At 42.6% G+C, this 17,744-nt stretch overlaps 1 protein-coding gene across 1 annotated transcript in view; it reads left to right on the top strand.

Annotated features, from left to right (window-relative positions):
* The window catches only part of LOC126485130 (venom dipeptidyl peptidase 4-like), a 293,595-nt gene that overhangs the window by 67,418 nt on the left and 208,433 nt on the right, over positions 1 to 17,744 (top strand). The window contains exon 4 of the mRNA XM_050108774.1: positions 13,066 to 13,146. Coding sequence (XP_049964731.1) covers positions 13,066 to 13,146 — 81 coding nt within the window. The remainder of the gene's footprint in view (positions 1 to 13,065; positions 13,147 to 17,744) is intronic.

The raw sequence follows: 17,744 nt of genomic DNA, 5'->3' as shown, positions 1-17,744 counted from the left end.
TCGGGCATGGATGTGTGTGATGTCCTTAGGTTAGTTAGGTTTAAGTAGTTCTAAGTTCTAGGGGACGGATGACCTCAGATGTTAAGTCCCACAGTGCTCAGAGCCATTCGAACCATTTTTTGTAAACAAATGGGCCGCTTGCCCTCGTTCCCTTTATGTAAACAAACCAATCATTTGGGCCCCTAGTTTTGTTTGTTTGGAATCTAATTAATGACCCACAACTGTCACTTTAGTTACCACAATTCATGGCACAAGATGACCATTAAGTGGTGCGCTTGTGCTCATGTTTGCACAGCTGTCAAATTGGTTTTAGTCTGATCTTAATTATCACAAATTATGATCAAAAATTGTCGATGTGCCCTCCCCACTCCTATAGCGCATACCTATTTGGAATCCCTGCCGCCCCACCCGCTGCCTCCCTCCCCCCCCCCCCCCCCCCCTTCCTTACTGACACCACTCTTCAGCTAGTCAGCTTCATGAGACAGGACTTAGCAGCCGTGTTCTGTCTGTACCTCTGTCGATTGGCAGCAGCGCTTGCAGCAACAAATTCAGCTGATAGTCGCAATTTCGTTTCTTTCGCAGTTTCCAGCAGAGTATTGTACCGAATAGTGTTTGCTGCCACATATGACACTATTTACAGTTTTGTGGCTATTTACTACAATTCTGCCGATTTTCTCCTGCTTTCCAAGACGACACAATTTCCGCAGTGTCATATTTTAACAAATACACCAGTCAATTCCTGTAATGCATTACTTAACAAACATTTGCACTTCTGCTGTGTACCTCTTGCAAGTAAACCGCCTCCATTACTATTTACAGTTTTGGGGGAATTCATCGCAATTTTGTTGATTTTATCTCAGTATTCCAAAGACACATAGGACCCTAAAAAGCTAAATAATTAGAACAGTGTGACACTGAAAGAAATTACAGCAGTACCCCCCATTAAACAAAACGCACATGCATTATTTTTTAAAAAAAAAAGTGCTCTTGCTAAGCACCAAATCTGTGTTTCACTGTAAGGAATTTATCCCGGTATTATTAGTGTGCTAAGAAACAGTGATATCGCAATCAGGTCACGTAAGAGCAGCCTAACAGTATGAGATTATTCTGGACTAGCAAATAACGGCAGGAACAATTTTACAGAGAGGTATCCCCATCGCTCAGCTACTCTAGCATCCCACATCTGTGCTGCTATCACTGGGATAGGATGGGGAAGGTAATTACGCCTTTATGTAAAAACACACAGGGTGTTTATAAATCAGTATCGGGGTTTTAACGCTTTATAATATTTATTACATTAAACTTACAGTTGTAAATGATATGCCAAATGAAAGAGCTACTCAAACAGTTGTGTTTGGCACCAGTGTGCATGTGCAGCGGGCAATGTTTCCACCGCAATCCGCTAGTCAGCGGTAGTAGCGAAGATGGCGACTGGTGAACAGAAAGCGTTTTGTGTTTTGCAGTTTGCAAAGACCGAATCTGTAGTTATTGTGCAACGTGCATTCCGGCTGAAGTTCGGTTATGATCCTCCAAGTGAAATCAATATTCGTAGATGTTATCATCAATTTGAAGATACCGGCTGCCTTTGTAAAGGGAAGAGCACAGGACGATCAAGAGTTAGTGAAGAGATTGTTGAGCGAGTCAGAGAGTTGTTCACTCATAGTCCGAAGAAATCAGTCCAGGAGGCTAGTGGTGAATTACAAGTTCCCGTGTCGACTGTTTGGAAAGTTTTAAGAAAACGCGTACAACTACATCCTTACCGTTTACAGTTATTACAGACTCTAAAGCTGGCAGACCATGGATTACGTGCCAACTTCGCAAACGAAATGTTGTTTCATGACAATGAAGATTTTCTGGATGAAGTTGTCTTCAGTGATGAATCGATTTTTCACCTTACTGGACATGTTAACACTCACAATGTGCGCATCTGGGGCTCAGAAAATCCTCACGAGGTGGTACAAATGCAATGAGATTCCTCTAAAGTGACAGTCTTTGCGTCGTATCCCGACGGAAAGTTTATGGGCCTTTCTTTTTTGGTGAACTTTCTGTAACTGGCATTTCTTACCTTGATACACTAGAGCAATGGCTCTTTCCTCAGGTGGAAGAAGATGAGCCATAGAACTTCATTTTCCAGCAAGATGGTACACCACCTCAATGGCATAGCGAAGTATGCAATTGGTTGAACTTCACTATACCCAAGCACTGGATAGGCTGCAAGGGGCCCAATGGGGCCTATTGCTTTGCTTGGCCTCCACAGTCACCCGACCTAATGCCATGCAATTTTTTCCTTTGGAGCTTCATCAAGGATCGTCTGCATGTGCCTCTGCTACCAGCAGACCTCCCTGAATTAAGGAACCAGATTGAAGCAGCTGTTGTTACAATCACTGAAGACACGCTTATCAATATTTGGGAAGAACTCGGCTGTAAATATGACGTGTGCCGTGTGACAAACGGTGCTCACATTGAACATTTATAAGGTTCTTAGTAAAACTGTTTGATTTGCTCTTTCATTTGACATATCATTTATAACTGTAAGTTTAATATAACAAATATTACAAAGTGTTAACACCCCAATATTCATTTATAAACACCCTATACTTCCCTGCTGTCTGCATGAAGCCCACCTCATACTGTACTGGGCTGGTGCAGCCCGTCTGTGCACCGCTCAGCACTACAGGCATCACCAGACACTGCACTCTGGTATGTGTGGTGGTCACAGTGCTCACCGCTTCACATCTGTGAAGGAGGAGACGCAGCCTCGGCCAACGGCCACCAGCAGTGGCCGTGACCACACCTTATATAAGGGAAGTAAAAACTTCCCATCTCGTGGACATGCATGTAGTGGCTTGAGCAACAGCCCCCTAAGCTCTGTAAACACCTTCCCACCCACCAACCCACAGACATGTGTATGTAGGCCAGCTAGGAGCAGATGCGTTGTCGTTCATCATCACACCAATCACCACCTTAAATATAAAAAAACTTACTTAGAAATGCGCTTCCAATTTAGTGATGTGCAATCTGATCAGAAGTATCTGAAACATACCATATGATGTTAATATGAAGATGTATATATCTGTGGAATTGTAGTAGTGAACATTAAAATGAGATGTGTATACCACTCAAATTGTATGCCGCATAAAAAAGAAAACCTGTATAGATACTCTTGAGATGTACACAAGGGATATGCAGTGCACTGTAAGTGCCTCGTGTTTTCGAGGTATTGCAACACAGTACCCTCTAGAAATCAACATTAACATTTCGACATTACTTAACGTGTTTTGTCTTCTAAATACAAAGGAACAGAAGCAGCGTTTACACCACATGGACAAGTGAGGCAAAGACTGTGTTTTATTACCACAACACACTGAAAATACGGGAGATCCATAGAGAAAAGAGACTACCATGCACCACGCTACTTTACCCCTCCTCTCCACTATCTCTGCACGGTATAGGATCAGTAAGATATAGAACACATGGATGACATCGAAAAGAAGTTCAAAGAAGGGTGAATCGTTTTCGCATTATTGCACAATGGATGAGAGACTGCCAGGGATGATGCCCTCTAAGAACATTTTATATACAAGGGTTATTCGGTAAGTAGGGAACTGTTGGTCGCGAAATGGAAAATACAGTGAAAATCTAATGAAACTTTGCACAGATGTGTTGGACACTGTGTCTAGTACGCCCATCGATCGTGTCATGTCACTCTTTTCAGTTCTGAGCTCACAGCGAGAACGTAAAGATGGCTAGAAGTCAGCGTCTCCCGCCAAGTATGAGGGCCTGGCGAAAGATTTCGCCTGAAGCTATGCAATCCACATAACATAACTGTCATGCGGTTCGTTCTACACGACAATTCTCGGCCGCACTCTGCAGGGACAATGAAGATGTTACTGCTGCGTTTTCGGTGGGAAGTGTTTGATTACCCACAATACAGCCCGTAATTGGCCACCCCTGAGGTTCATCTCTGCTCAAATGAACCGCTGGCTATGAAGACAATATTTTGACACAGGCAACGAGCTGCAGTCCAGAGTAGAAAATTGTCGAGAAGCTCTGGCGGCTGTCTTCTATAAGGAGGGAATTGAAAAGCTGGTACAACGCTACGACAGATGTCTAAGTCTGAGCGGCGACTGTGTAGAGCAGTAGCCGGAACGTGTAGCTGACCGCTGCAAATAAAACAGTTTTGATTTTCACTGTGGTTTCCATTTCGCGACCTATCGTTCCTTACTTTCCGAATAGCCCTCGTATCTTGTTGTTTAGTTGTTGGTGATATTTTCAGAAATGTGACCCTATTCATATGCCATCACAATTATACATTTTCTCTGTAGAAGGACATGCACAGTAACCATTTTCACGTCGTCTGTGCTGTATGTAAACGAGTAATGATACCTAGACAATATCATTGCAATAGCAAACTGCATGCAGCGGGGGTCTTGTGTCTCCAATAAACATATTTTAAAATAACCCCCCCCCCCCCCCCCAACCAAGTGTCGAAAAAAGTTATTTCATTCTGAAGACGAAACTTTTGCTAGTACCATCCATCCTTGCTTGAATCGTGAATGGCGCGCGGAAAGTGGAGAGAAAATCTGTTGGCCAACCTAAGCAATTTCTCGTTGCACTCATTTCGTGGCACGTATATGGGAGACGGTAATACATGGCCCACAAGAGTTAGAAGAATTGACAAAGGGATCGTCGTTACTACCTCAATTTGCTACATCTATACTACCCCACAAGTTTCATTATGGGAACGTAAACTCGGTCGGAAGTTGGAAACAGTGGGAAACAGTACTCATCCTACCGAATAACATTCTTCCATTTCTCCATAGCGCAGGCTTTATGGTTTCAGCATCACGCCCTGCACTTGCTTTTATGGAGCACCCTTCATGGTGTTTTGGTGCCGACAGCGTCCGCGAGTGCTACATTCAGTTCTGCAGTGACTTTTGCAGCTGCCGTCCTCTTATTTTTCGTCACATACCTTTTAAATGACCGCTAGTTGCGATCACACTACGCATACTCGTACTTTCGGGGATGTTGACGTAGCGGAACTTGTTTTTTCCGCTTTGCTTGCATAAATCTCATATAAGATGCCTCTTGAATTACCAAAACACTTGGGCTGCCTAGGTTACAGAAGCACACACCGAACGAACGCAATCAATTTGTCCATGTTCGAATTCAGGTAGGCCCGACATAGTGGCCGCAAGACCAAGACTGACACATTCACTGCATTGATGACATTACACAGACGCCCTTCGCGGTCAACCACACCACCGCGACCAGTTGGATCGGCTGAGATCTACATTTTATGGTCAACCATGCGTTTCTCGCGAATTCTCTATTTCTCTGTCTAGCTCCTGAATTGCTTCCATGTGCTGCAAGAGCATGGCAGTAATGTCTTTAACAGTGATATGATTAAGTGTATTGGGTACATATATCGCCTCATTTTCTTAAGATATAAAATAACAATACAGTATTTGTGGGAACAGTTTATGGTGCTTTTTTCTTAAAAAACTAAGGAATAACGGGATGTACAATGTCCAGTCCACCATACGCTGATGGTATATAGCCATTCTTTTTTAAGCGCGTTGGTTTTTCGTAATATTCTCAACTACGAACATATACGAAAAGTTTATCGTCTGCACTCCTCTATGTCCACCTCAAATAAGAGCCTGCATCTAAACACAAATTCTGCAAGCCACTATATAGTGCTTACATCTTAATAGTATTATCGATTTTCATTTTTTTCATTTCTGTCCCCTCCCCCCCCCCCCCTAGCTTCCCCCCACATACTGCTCAAATAAAAGAAAATTGCATTGTCTATAGACATCCATACACACCCCATTCCACATTTATGTTTCTGGAGAAATATGCCTTCTTTCCACGATTTTTTTTTCTTTTCTGTTGTATATTTGAATGGAATGTACCCACTGTATGATCCCAGAAGCCACATGACCCAATGTTGTTGCTTGAGAGATCAGCAACATCTATTCACATAACGCGATTATATGGGTAGTAATAGTGTTTTGTAAACCAACCCTTTCATCTGCATACTACATTTCTCCCAGTCAGTCATCTGCATGTTGCTTTAGGTACCTATCCTATGACCTGTATTTTCCGCAGCATGACTTATATCCACGAAATTCAGAATAGTACACCTTTCCGCCACGTCTCCATTCGACCTGACCACTCTGAACCGACAAGTTTCAATTTGGTACCCTTTCTCCATTATTCCATACAGATGTGGTGAAGTGTTGGCAGAAGAGCCAACACTGTGTTGCTAGAGGAGGCCGAAATGCACGCGTTTAATTACACGCTGACTGGCGCGAGGTCTGGAACAGTTAAGGGAATTAATAGTAGCAAATAAAGTACGTAGTTCATATAATACTTAACTTTAATCCACAATTGGTGTACATCGCTCTCGACGGTACATGTTATAATCTCAATATCAAATGCTATGGCGCCTTGCTAGGCCGTAGCAAATGACGTAGCTGAAGGCTATGCTAACTATCGTCTCGGCAAATGAGAGCGTAGTTGTCAGTGATCCATCTCTGGCTAAGTCGGCTGTACAACTGGGGCGAGTGCTAGTAAGTCTCTCTAGACCTGCCGTGTGGCGGCGCTCGGTCTGCAATCACTGACAGTGGCGACACGCGGGTCCGACATGTACTAATGGACCGCGGCCGATTTAAAGGCTACCACCTAGTAAGTGTGGTGTCTGGCGGTGACACCACATGTGGATTCTCATAATTGGTAGACTTGTGGAGTGCTAAATAAACCCAGTAGCCCAACCATGTACTTAGCTGTCGAAGCGATGTTAGAGTTCACCAACATGTATCATTTTACCACTAACGTACCTATGTGTGTTAATGTCAGGACAGCATCTGAAACTGAGTTCGAAGTTATAGTTGAAGTTGAAAATGTGCAGTGAAGTATGAAAGTGGGGCTACTTCAAATAGTGGGAGCAACTGTCCAACAATCTGATATTGCAGTGTCCCCAAGCGGTATGTGTATGTGAAATTAATTTTTCTTTGTAATTAGGTGGAATACATACAGACCATTGGTTGGATTGTGGATGTCTCCTATGGAACAACACTTTGGTCCGATCTGTACAAAGTACGAGGGTCGTTCCGATAGTAATTCCTCCTATTTTTATTCATGGAAATTACAGGAGGTACATAATTCACAACAACACAGCTAAATAGAGAAATATTTCAACTACAGAATATCATTTTTCCACATAGTCACCACCATCCGTTATGCACTTTTGCCAACGATGAACCAGAGCCTGCATACCACGCTCGTAAAAATCGGAACAAGCTGAAGCTAACCATTTCCTTACACCTTTGACAACAGCATCCCGGTCTTGAAAATGTTCGCCACGTAGTCCATGTTTCAGAGGCTCAAAGAGATGAAATCAGAAGGCGCTAAATCGGGGTTGTACGGTGGATGTGGTAAGGGAGTCCATCCGAATTCTGCAATGACTTGCATGGTCGCAAAACTGGTGTGGAGTCTGGCGTTATCATGTAGCAGGCGAAAGTTGGTCTCCTTCTCTGGCCTTACCCTAGAAATTCGGGCTTCCAGCTTAGTCAGTGTCGTCTTGTAGCGTGCTGAATTGACAATTTCACCAGGCTTCAGGACATCCAAACGAACCACACCGTGGCTATGCCAGACGACTCTGCACATCACTTTGCCTGCGGATGGCTGTCTCTTGAATTTCTTCTTTGACGGAGAATTCGCGTATTGCCATTCCATGTCCTTTCTTATGGATTCCGGCTCGTAGTGGTGACACCAAGTCTCATGTCCGGTGACGATGCTATTCAGAGAATTGTCACCTTCAGCTTCATATTTATCCAGTAGGAGCCGAAAAATTTCCATTCGATGAGTCTTTTCTTCTTCTGTAAGCATCCACGGGACCCATCTCGTACTCCAACATTACACTGGAGATATGAATTAAAAAACGCTTTCGTGTTTTATTAAGTACCGTACACGATGCATTTCGGATCCTGTGGGTCCATCATCAGGTGTAATTTGTGTTAATACATGCTTCATTCCTTCTCTTGAACGAGGTGAAATGCATATTCCTGTCACGAAAATGTTTAATATTAGGTTATGAATTCCGTAAGTCAAACGCGGAAAATATGTGCGAAATAGTGGAAAATATGAACAGTGTAAATTTACCACATAATCCAAGATAAGCGTTTTTAACGTTTTTGCACCAGCAAACATTCTTTTCTGCATGGTGTTGTCAAAGATGCATTTATTCGTAGTGCTAAATATATCACTATTAAACAATTGACATATGCAGGAAACGCTTACGGCCCAAGATGCGAAGTACAGTCGACACACTGCCAACTAACGAGTAACTTATTACTAGGATAAAAAAAAACGTGAAATCTATAGTTTGTAGATGTTCCCACAGCATTATGGGAACATATCAGAGTTGGAAGGTACAAACAAAAGTAGCGAAGCTCATCTGGTAAACATCAAGAGCAAAATATTAGAGCAGCCGCAGAAATCAGTTCTGTACACATGTCGACTTCTGTTGCAGATCTCTATACGGTAGAGTGGAAGTCAAATGAATATGCAGAACTGAGTTTCCATCAAATGATCGCTACAGGAAAGCCCTCTGATGTGCTGTAGCAGAACACGGACTTGTTTCTGAACTTCGAGTTTCCAGTGTGAACCACTTGTTGAACCTCATGTAGGTACGAAGCGAATAGTACTACACTTTTCATGATCGTCCTACCCAAAATGCATGCATGTATATCATCGGGATTTTTTAGTAGGCTGGTTCATAAGACACGCAAATATCATCGTATGAAGCCAAACAACGCATAGGTATGCCAGCAATGTGACCTTACACATACGAAAACCTATCGCAAAAATATGAAAAATGACATAAAGTTGGCAAAAATCGAGGGAATCCTGGTATAATTACGACATATTTGATGGGAAATGCTTAAGTTCTAGGGAAATACGACAAAATATGTTAAATCGTGAGAACCTATCAAAATTACGTAAGTTGATTGAGAATGCATAAAATTAGAAAAAAATACCACTAAATGCGGGGAATTGACGTGGGTTGGGCTCTCCCGGACACTCAAGTCCGCTTAAACCTTAAAAATTACACTGTCTGCATTCAGTTTTAATTTCCCCTCCCCCAGTAAACTACGTCGGTTTTCGTAACACATACTTCAATCAAGGCGATATAAGTATTACACAGAAGCGCTATATTAAAGCAGGTGAAACATATGTATCCCAATCCAGGACAGTGCTCTCACAGACGCAGTCGAACATAGATATTACCGAATTAGGGTTGCATCTCTCAAGCAATGTTATTCCATAACTATTAAGGGGATGAATCACTGTGTTTAACAGACTTAAGCTACTTCTCCGCGTGTTCTGTAGGAGAGTGGACTCATGCCACTTATGTCTGCCTTAATAGTGTGAGGGCGTGGTGTTAAGACGAAATTGCTGCACATGAGCAAAACTACCTAACATCAGTCCATGATTTCTGCATGCAAGAGGAAGGCTACCAGGTCCGTGGTGATGCTACTGTAAACAGCAATAAGACTGTTACATTTCCCTCGGCTACTGATGGTGGTGTTTACTCCCTTGTAAGAAGTCGCTGTTTCTTCGTGTGCATTTTCATGCAGCAGGATGTGGGTGGTAACTCAGTGTATCAACTAACGGAAATATTCATGTTTTTTTTTCCTCGCTCTGTTTCCTAGCGAGACATGGCTGCATCCATCAAAACCGCCACTAATACTAATCAGCACTACTGACATGGGAAATGTGATTGAGGATACGTACGTGTCTGAGTTCAAAAGAGGTTCAAAAAATGGTTCAAATGGCTCTAAGCACTATGGGACTTAACAGCTGAGGTCATCAGTCCCCTAAACTTAGAACTACTTAAACCTAACTAACCTAAGGACATCACACACACCCATGCCAGAGGCAGGGTTCGAACCTGCGACCGTAGCAGCAGCGCGGCTCCGGACTGGAGCACCTAGAACCGCACGGCCACCGCGGCCGGCATCAAAGGAGGTGTAAAGTCCGTCAACTTCCTAAGAACAGCAGTCTCTCGCATTGGTTTATAAGGCGTTCAAGCGGCAGATATACATCTTCATAGTGAGGAACTGCTCCGTCACTTCTTAGGACACCAGAATGGTATTTAAGGAAGTAATTTTATCGTCTTAAAGTTTGTCACTGTAGTGATTGGGTTAGAAAACTTGCAGGGTGATTGTCTGTCAGATGTTGTACATATATGTCCTGCATTAGCATATTAAGAGCATTGCATTCTGCACGACTAACACTTCAGATACCGTTCTTCCAATCCTCATTTAAGGGACTGTAGACACAATCCTCAGCTGTAATGCACTTATTAAACTCCTCCCTGTCGAACACCAATACCTTGTCAGTTGACCACGTTCCCTGGGAAAAATAAAGATATTATATTCCACTCCAGCCTTTTTCCTACCAGTTCACAAGTGGGGCAGAGAGCTTTCTTTCGAATTGTAGGTAAAGGGATCATCCTGTGTAGAGTTACTACTTATTTTGAGTACGTCTGCCACTACTTTCGAATGGCAGTGTGATGTTTTTCCCCAGCAGGATAACAGGAGGTGTATAACATTATCAGTTTTTGAGCTCTGTTGCGATTTTAGGCGCTCCTTGTGTAGTGCTATGCATATACAAGTGTAATTAGGCCCAATCTTTATATGATTAATTGATTAATTAGGACCTATCTTCTGTTTCAGTTTCGCAGCCAAAATAAATAAAGTACACTAACCTAAACTTCCTCTCCTGCGGCTGGACGGAGATTGACCGTTTCCCTGTGTAGGGGGATGCAATTGGGCCTTCTGGTCAGAAGGACAGGGTTTCGAGTCCCACCAGTTCCCTAGTGGCAGGGTGGGATGGGACGTCAGCAAAGCCTTGGGACAAAGAAATTCCCACCATATGTGAATTTCCCGCCAGAATTCGAAATTCCCACCTCAGTTCTAAATTCCCGCCAATAGGGCAGGTTGGGGAGGGTACAGGGTCCCATGTGCCGGCTGGGCAAAACCCATGACGTCATCTGTGGGTGGGAGGTAATTAACTGATTAATTAATTAATTTGATATCATAATTGTGGCAGTAACCCTATTATCCCACAACTATAGTTAAAGTTAATTGTATTTGCTTCTAATTGATGGTATTGTACGGGACTCAGTTTTACAGTGTGTACGGAAGCCATTCTGCGTCCCATGTTGCACTCTAAATGAAAGCTTTCTGCTCATTTAAAGTATTTCCAGGCTGTTGTAAATGGTAGGTAAAATTCTCAGTTTCATCCAACATTGTTAAGAGATGTCCCTTTGGTGCATCGTGCAGCAGCTCGCAATGCGTCTCTTTTGTTCCAACAAAATGCTTCGTTAAGAGATTGCACCAAATGCTGTTTAATTATTGTGAGGGGTTGCGTACGTGAAACAAGCAGGAGGTTTGAAATATGTTTCAAAGGACACGATTCAAGTCATAATAGTAAAACAACGTTTGGTTAACATCTTCTAACATCGAAGCACTCTGTTAAACTGCTGTCTAGCAATGTCGAATGAAAGTGAGATTTTTACATGCCGTTTACAAGAGCCTGGAAAGGTATTAAGTCAGCAGAACGGATTTATTAAGAGTGGATTTTTTTAGAAACTTTGAAGGCCTCTTTTAACCGTCCACCTGGACACAATGTATGTATGAGCAAGACCCTCGCCCGACGAGAAGAGACGACGGCTGGACGTCGACTCACACACCACCCTAGCCGCAAGCCAGCGTGCGGACTGGCTTCCGAACACACTGTGGAACTGCGCACTGAACAACGTCGCCAGGCAGAAGCAAACGCAATTAACTGTAACCATCACAACCTGTTCCCTGTAAATTAAGTTGCTCGCATATTTTGTCTTTTATAGTTCTGTAATTGTATACCTTTTATAGTTTTTCACTTCCAGTATTTTCCATTTGCAATATTTTGAGCCACTTAATTCATTTTTAATTAGTTTACATATTTCAAATCATGTGATTTTACTACTCTATAGCTTTTGCAGTTTAAACAATCGTTTTTCGATGCTCTTAATATTTTAACTATAGCTTTCGTATGATCTTACTTTTTATAGTGTTAAAGTAAGGTCGTGTCTTGTTAGACAAGAAACAGCAACGTCTTACCGATTATAAATTCATTGTCGTTATCACATTTCTCCCACTTAGTACTACACTTTTCATATTTTAACCATAATACCTAATCATTTATTTTTCTTAATTTTACAGAAGTTACTATCTTAGCTTACAGACTGTAATTACGTTAGTTCAAGGGTCCTTTCCACTCCCCTTCTCTGCCATCTTTCCTCCTCCCACTTCCATTGATTCCACTTTTCTCCCCTTCCCCTTTCCTCCCTTTTCCCTCTTTTCCTCTCTCTCAATCAGTTACCTATTTAAAACGTGGACTACAGTTGTGTACCACAAGATACTGTTGTGTGGTTTGGATACTAACACAAGGGGTAGCTGACGCAACTAAATTGGTAAACCAACATTAGTGTACAATATGTTTGTACTTTTTGTAAAACAATAGACAGCATATAATTAATTTTAATTTGTTTTGAATTCTGAAGCTGTTACTGGGACATTGAAACTTGTCGCACTATAAAAGAAAGTGCAGCTCTAACTCAAAAATAAACGACATATTAAAATTATTTTAAAACACCTACCCCTTATCGCCTACTCGTGGTTTCATCTTCTTTCAACTACTTTCCATGGATGCTGATGGCAGCAGAACGCCAACAGCTGACCTGCTCTAAGATGCACGCTCCTCTCTGATCGACCATAACAACCTGTCATCTGTCAGCGCGCCTAAGTCATTAGATTTCCCAATTTGTGGCCCGCATTGTGGCTAAAATGATTCCCCACTCGCCTCTGCTCTACTTCTGTACCATACTTTCCTTATCGTACCATGTATCAGCGGTGCCACCACGTAGCATTCAATCTTCCGGTGGGTGGTGGAGGTAATGTTTTGGCTTATCAGTGGATACATTTTCTAAACTAATTGTCTATTTTGCAGGTATTCGCAGAATACAAGCCACTGAAACCAAAACTGTCGAGCAATTGGAAGTACGTGCTTTTTGGCTACGATGCACAGTGGGTAAGTCTGCCTTTCACAAACCTCATAGACACTAAAGAATTTTTTCCTCTTTTAATAGCTATGTTGTAAGTAACCTGTTTATGTTTTTATGTTGGCAACGCCACGTAGCGCTCAGTATTAAAATCGCTGACTGAGCTGTGTGCAGTCTGTGGCTGGTTGGACTCGTTACTGGAAGTTATTTGCCAGTGTAGTGTTGGGCTGTTGGATGTGAACAACCCGTAGCATTGTACGGTTGGATGTGAGCCGCCAGCATTGGTGGGTGTGAGGAGAGAGATGCTAGAGTTCTGAGATGTTAATATGAGCGTACGATTTGGACATGTGTCCGTCAGAAAAAGGAAATTTGTTTACTTGGATGTCACGAATTAGGTAAATACATTGTTTGTTCTCTATCAAAATCTTTCATTTGCTAACTATGCCTATCAGTAGTTAGTGCCTTCAGTAGTTAGAATCTTTTATTTAGCTGGCAGTAGTGGCGCTCGCTGTAATGCAGTAGTTCGAGAAACGAAGATTTTTGTGAGGTAAGTGATTCATGAACGGTATAGGTTATTGTTAGTCAGGGCTGTTCTTTTGTAGGGATTATTAGAAGTCAGATTTCGTTGCGCTAAAATATTGTGTGTCAGTTTAGAAATGATCAGAATAAGTAAAGAGAAAACTGTTTGAGTACGTTACTTGCATGAAACTTCCCTTCTCAGTACGTTCAGTTTCACTCTGGAGTTTGAAAATCAAGTAACGCAGAAGTTTTACCAGGACAATCATTCTTTACATACAAAGGGGAAGTTTCATGCAAGTATCGTACTCTAACAGTTTTCTCTTTACTCATTCTGATCATTTCTAAACTGACACACAATATTTTAGCGCAACGCAATCTCACTTCTAATAATCCCTACAAAAGAATGGCCCTGACCTATGCCCTTCATGAATCACTTACCTCACAAAAAATTTCGTTACTCGAACTACTGCAATACAGCGAGCGCCAATACTGCCAACTAAATAAAAAATTCTAACTACTGAAGGCACTAACTACTGATAGGCATATAGTTAGCAAATTAAAGATTTTGATAGAGAAGAAACAATGTATTTGCCTTAATAGTGTTCAAAAGTTATATATATATATATATATATATATATATATATATATATATATATATATATATATAAAATTCGTGACATCCAGTTTAACAGATTTCCTTTCTGACGGACACACGTCCAGATCGTCCGCTGATATTAACATCTCAAAACTCTAGCATCTCTCTCACAACCACCACTAATAGCGGCTCACCTCCAACTGCCAACGCTATGGGCTGTTCACATCCAACTGCCGAACACTAAACTAGCGAATAACTTCGAACAACGAGTCCAACCACCCACAGACTGCACACAGCGCAGTCAGCGATTTTAATACAGAGCACTACGCGGCGTTACCAACATAAAAACCTAAACACCCTACTTACAGTGTGCCTAATCATTGATCTAAACGTATCTTAAACAACTAACCCCTTCAATAACTCCTTACAGATATTTCAGTAAAATACATTTTTCTTAAAATTGCAACGTACATGGACAGCCATAAAACAGTCATCATGTGCAATGGTGGCCATGGTTATAGGGATCAGTACCCATGCTTTAAGGGATGTGTAAATCACCGTCTCAGCCACTGTTAAGGAAAATGCTTTAGTTAACACTCATCGAACATCGTAACACGATGTTAACAAGTAGCTGGCCGTCATGGCGGTCGGTCGCACTCTGTACGCACTTTGACATCAATGCCATCTCTGCAGAATACTGTGTGTTGCAGCGCGGGGTAGTCGCGCTGTCTTAGGCGCCTTGCCACGGTAAGGGTGGTTCCCCCCGTCGGAGGTTCGAGTCCTCCCTCGGTCATAAGTGTGTGTGTTGTCCTTAGTGTAAGTTAGTTTAAGTTAGATTAAATAGTGTGTAAGCCTAGGGGCTGATGGCTTCGGCAGTTTGGTCCCATAGGAACTTACCACCACAAATTTCCAAACTACGTGTTGTTTGGATACATTATTTCCTACGTAGCTAATAATGCCAGTTTACTTTGTTGTTCAAAAATATTGTGCTTTTTAAATTTCATTCATTTCGTGGCTCCTGTGATATAAAACTTACATTCAGTGGATATCTATCTGAAATTACATTCTCGTGTTTAGGTGCGTCTGCCGTCCAGAATTTTGCACCTCACTGGAATATACGTATACAGTAGTTCTTGCTTTATTGCAGTTTAAGTGTGCATTATGGTTTTCTTGGTTAAGTGTAAAGGTAGCGCTGTGTATGATAAATGCAGATGTTGCTGTAAGTTGGTCAGTCTGGGAGAAACATGTCAGAACTGTGGGTTGGTGTTTCATTGCAGCGGCACTCCGTGTTCAGGCCACAAGAGGCCCATCGGGACCATCCGACCGCCGTGTCATCCTCAGCTGAGGATGTGGATAGGAGGGGCGTGTGGTCAGCACACCGCTCTCCTTGGTGTTTCATTGGAGAAATTGTAATGGGGAAGTCAGTAAAGTGACAGACGAGGATCTTCCACGGAGTTATAGATTATGCAGTCGAGACAAGAGGGTCATGGAACAGTGAAGGAAGATTTTTGGAGGCAGATTTAGAAATCATGTGTATCGAATTAGGTACCTTGAAGGCGGAGAGACAATGCTAAATGGGAAGAGGTAACAAGTAATAAGCAGAAGGGAGACGATCTCAGAAACCTAGTGTAAAGTTTAACCGGGTAACAGAGAACAAAGGGGTTTTCGCAGAGACTGTGATGAAAAGATGGTTTGCTTGTAGTGGGAGGAGCAGGAACCAACCTGGCTAACAACTTAGCGTATAGTATTAAAGGGTATCTGGTTGAAATAGGAGCAGCGACAGTGCACACTCAAGTGTGATTTGTGGAGATTTTGCACCGTCACGAGCAGCCCTGGTTTAACACAGCTGGCAGCTGAGATGAGTGGATTGCATTTGACTGAAACAATGTCTCATATTTGTACTGTACCTGTTGCTGCAATTGGAGAATGGGAATACACGAATCACTGTCTGCACCTGAACAGGAGGGGGAAGGACAGATTAGTTCAGCATGCAAAAAGTTTAAGAGGGTGCCACAACGCAAGGCAAAATCCCTGTGGAGTCAGAGGGGCACATTTTTTAGGTTAGAGTCGGGTTACAGAGACAGGAATCATTAGCTGGATGCTCCAGTCTGATTTTTGTAATAAATTCTCCAATTTGTGTGTAGCAAGATGTAGGACCGTGACTGACAGAATTATTATAGGCAGTGCTCAGGCTGAAACAATTAATGTGTACCAAATTGCTAATGAGCTATATGAACTTTATTTCGATTAACTGTGCACCAACAGCGTAGTCCCTTACAGCTCTTATGCTTGTTCACGGAAGCAGTGAGGATCATTAATGACAATAGGATACGATGTTTTAAGACTAAGTTAAAAGTGGTGGGACAGGATAGAGATATTCAGAGTGCTGCGAAACTAGTCTTTCAAATTGACACAGGAAGTAGGGAACATCAAAACAAACATATTTCGTTATGGTACATAAGGTCTCTGACAGCAGTTTCTGATTGTAGGGACGAATTACACAGAAGGTAGTTTAGCCTGCTAATTACAGCCGTGGCATTCACAGGAACTTCTAGAATGTGCGGTTATTGACCTGTATGCACGCTGTGCAACGTCGGACTATTGATAGTCGTGTTCCTGGCTTGTCCACAATGGCACCAGCAGCGAGGGCAGTTTTAGCGACGTCTTCTTTTGTTTCCAGAACGGTTTCATACACCAGCTGATTCTTATGCCCCCACAGGAAGAAGTGCAGACACGTGAAGTCAGGTGCCCCGGCTGGCCAGAACTCAGGACCACCTCGACCGGTGCATCAATTCCTAAGGTGGCTCTCAGATGTTCCCTCACAGCAATGCTGAAATGGGCTGCCGCCTCATCGTGCTGGAAATACATCCTTTTACATTTAGAGGTACATCCTGTAGCAGTTCCGGCAACACATGTTTCACGAAGATGTGATATCATCTGTTCATCGAGACGGAATGGAAGAATGCATGTTTCAATCAACCTGTAACCGAGAATGCCGGCCCACGCATTAACACCGACTCGCTGTTGATATCTACATCTACATCTATACTCCGCAAGCCACCTAAAGTGTGTGGCCGAGGGTACCTTGAGTACCGCTATAGGTTCTCCCTTCTATTCCAGTCACATATTGTTCGTGGAAAGAAGGATTGTCGGTTTGCCTCTGTGTGGGCTCTAATTTCTCCGATTTTATCCTCGTGGCCTCTTCGCGAGATATACGTAGGAGGGAGCTTGATTCCTCGGTGAAGGTATATTCTCGAAACTTCAACAAAAGCCCGTACCGAGCTGCTGAGCGTCTCTCTTGCAGAGTCTTCCACTGGAGTTTATCTATCATCTCCGTAACGCTGTCGCGATTACTAAATGATCCTCTAACGAAGCGCGATGCTCTCCGTTGGGTCTTCTCTATCTCTTCTATCAACCCTAACTTGTACGGATCCGACACCGGTGAGCTGTAGTCAAGCAGTGGGCGAACAAGTGTACTGTAACCTACTTCCTTTGTTTTTGGACTGCATTTCC

This window comes from Schistocerca serialis, chromosome 6 (assembly GCF_023864345.2).
Source record: "Schistocerca serialis cubense isolate TAMUIC-IGC-003099 chromosome 6, iqSchSeri2.2, whole genome shotgun sequence".
NCBI classification, from domain to species: Eukaryota; Metazoa; Arthropoda; class Insecta; order Orthoptera; family Acrididae; genus Schistocerca; species Schistocerca serialis.
The sequence above is the reverse complement of the archived record's forward strand: the minus strand, read 5'-3'. Positions and strand labels throughout refer to the sequence as shown.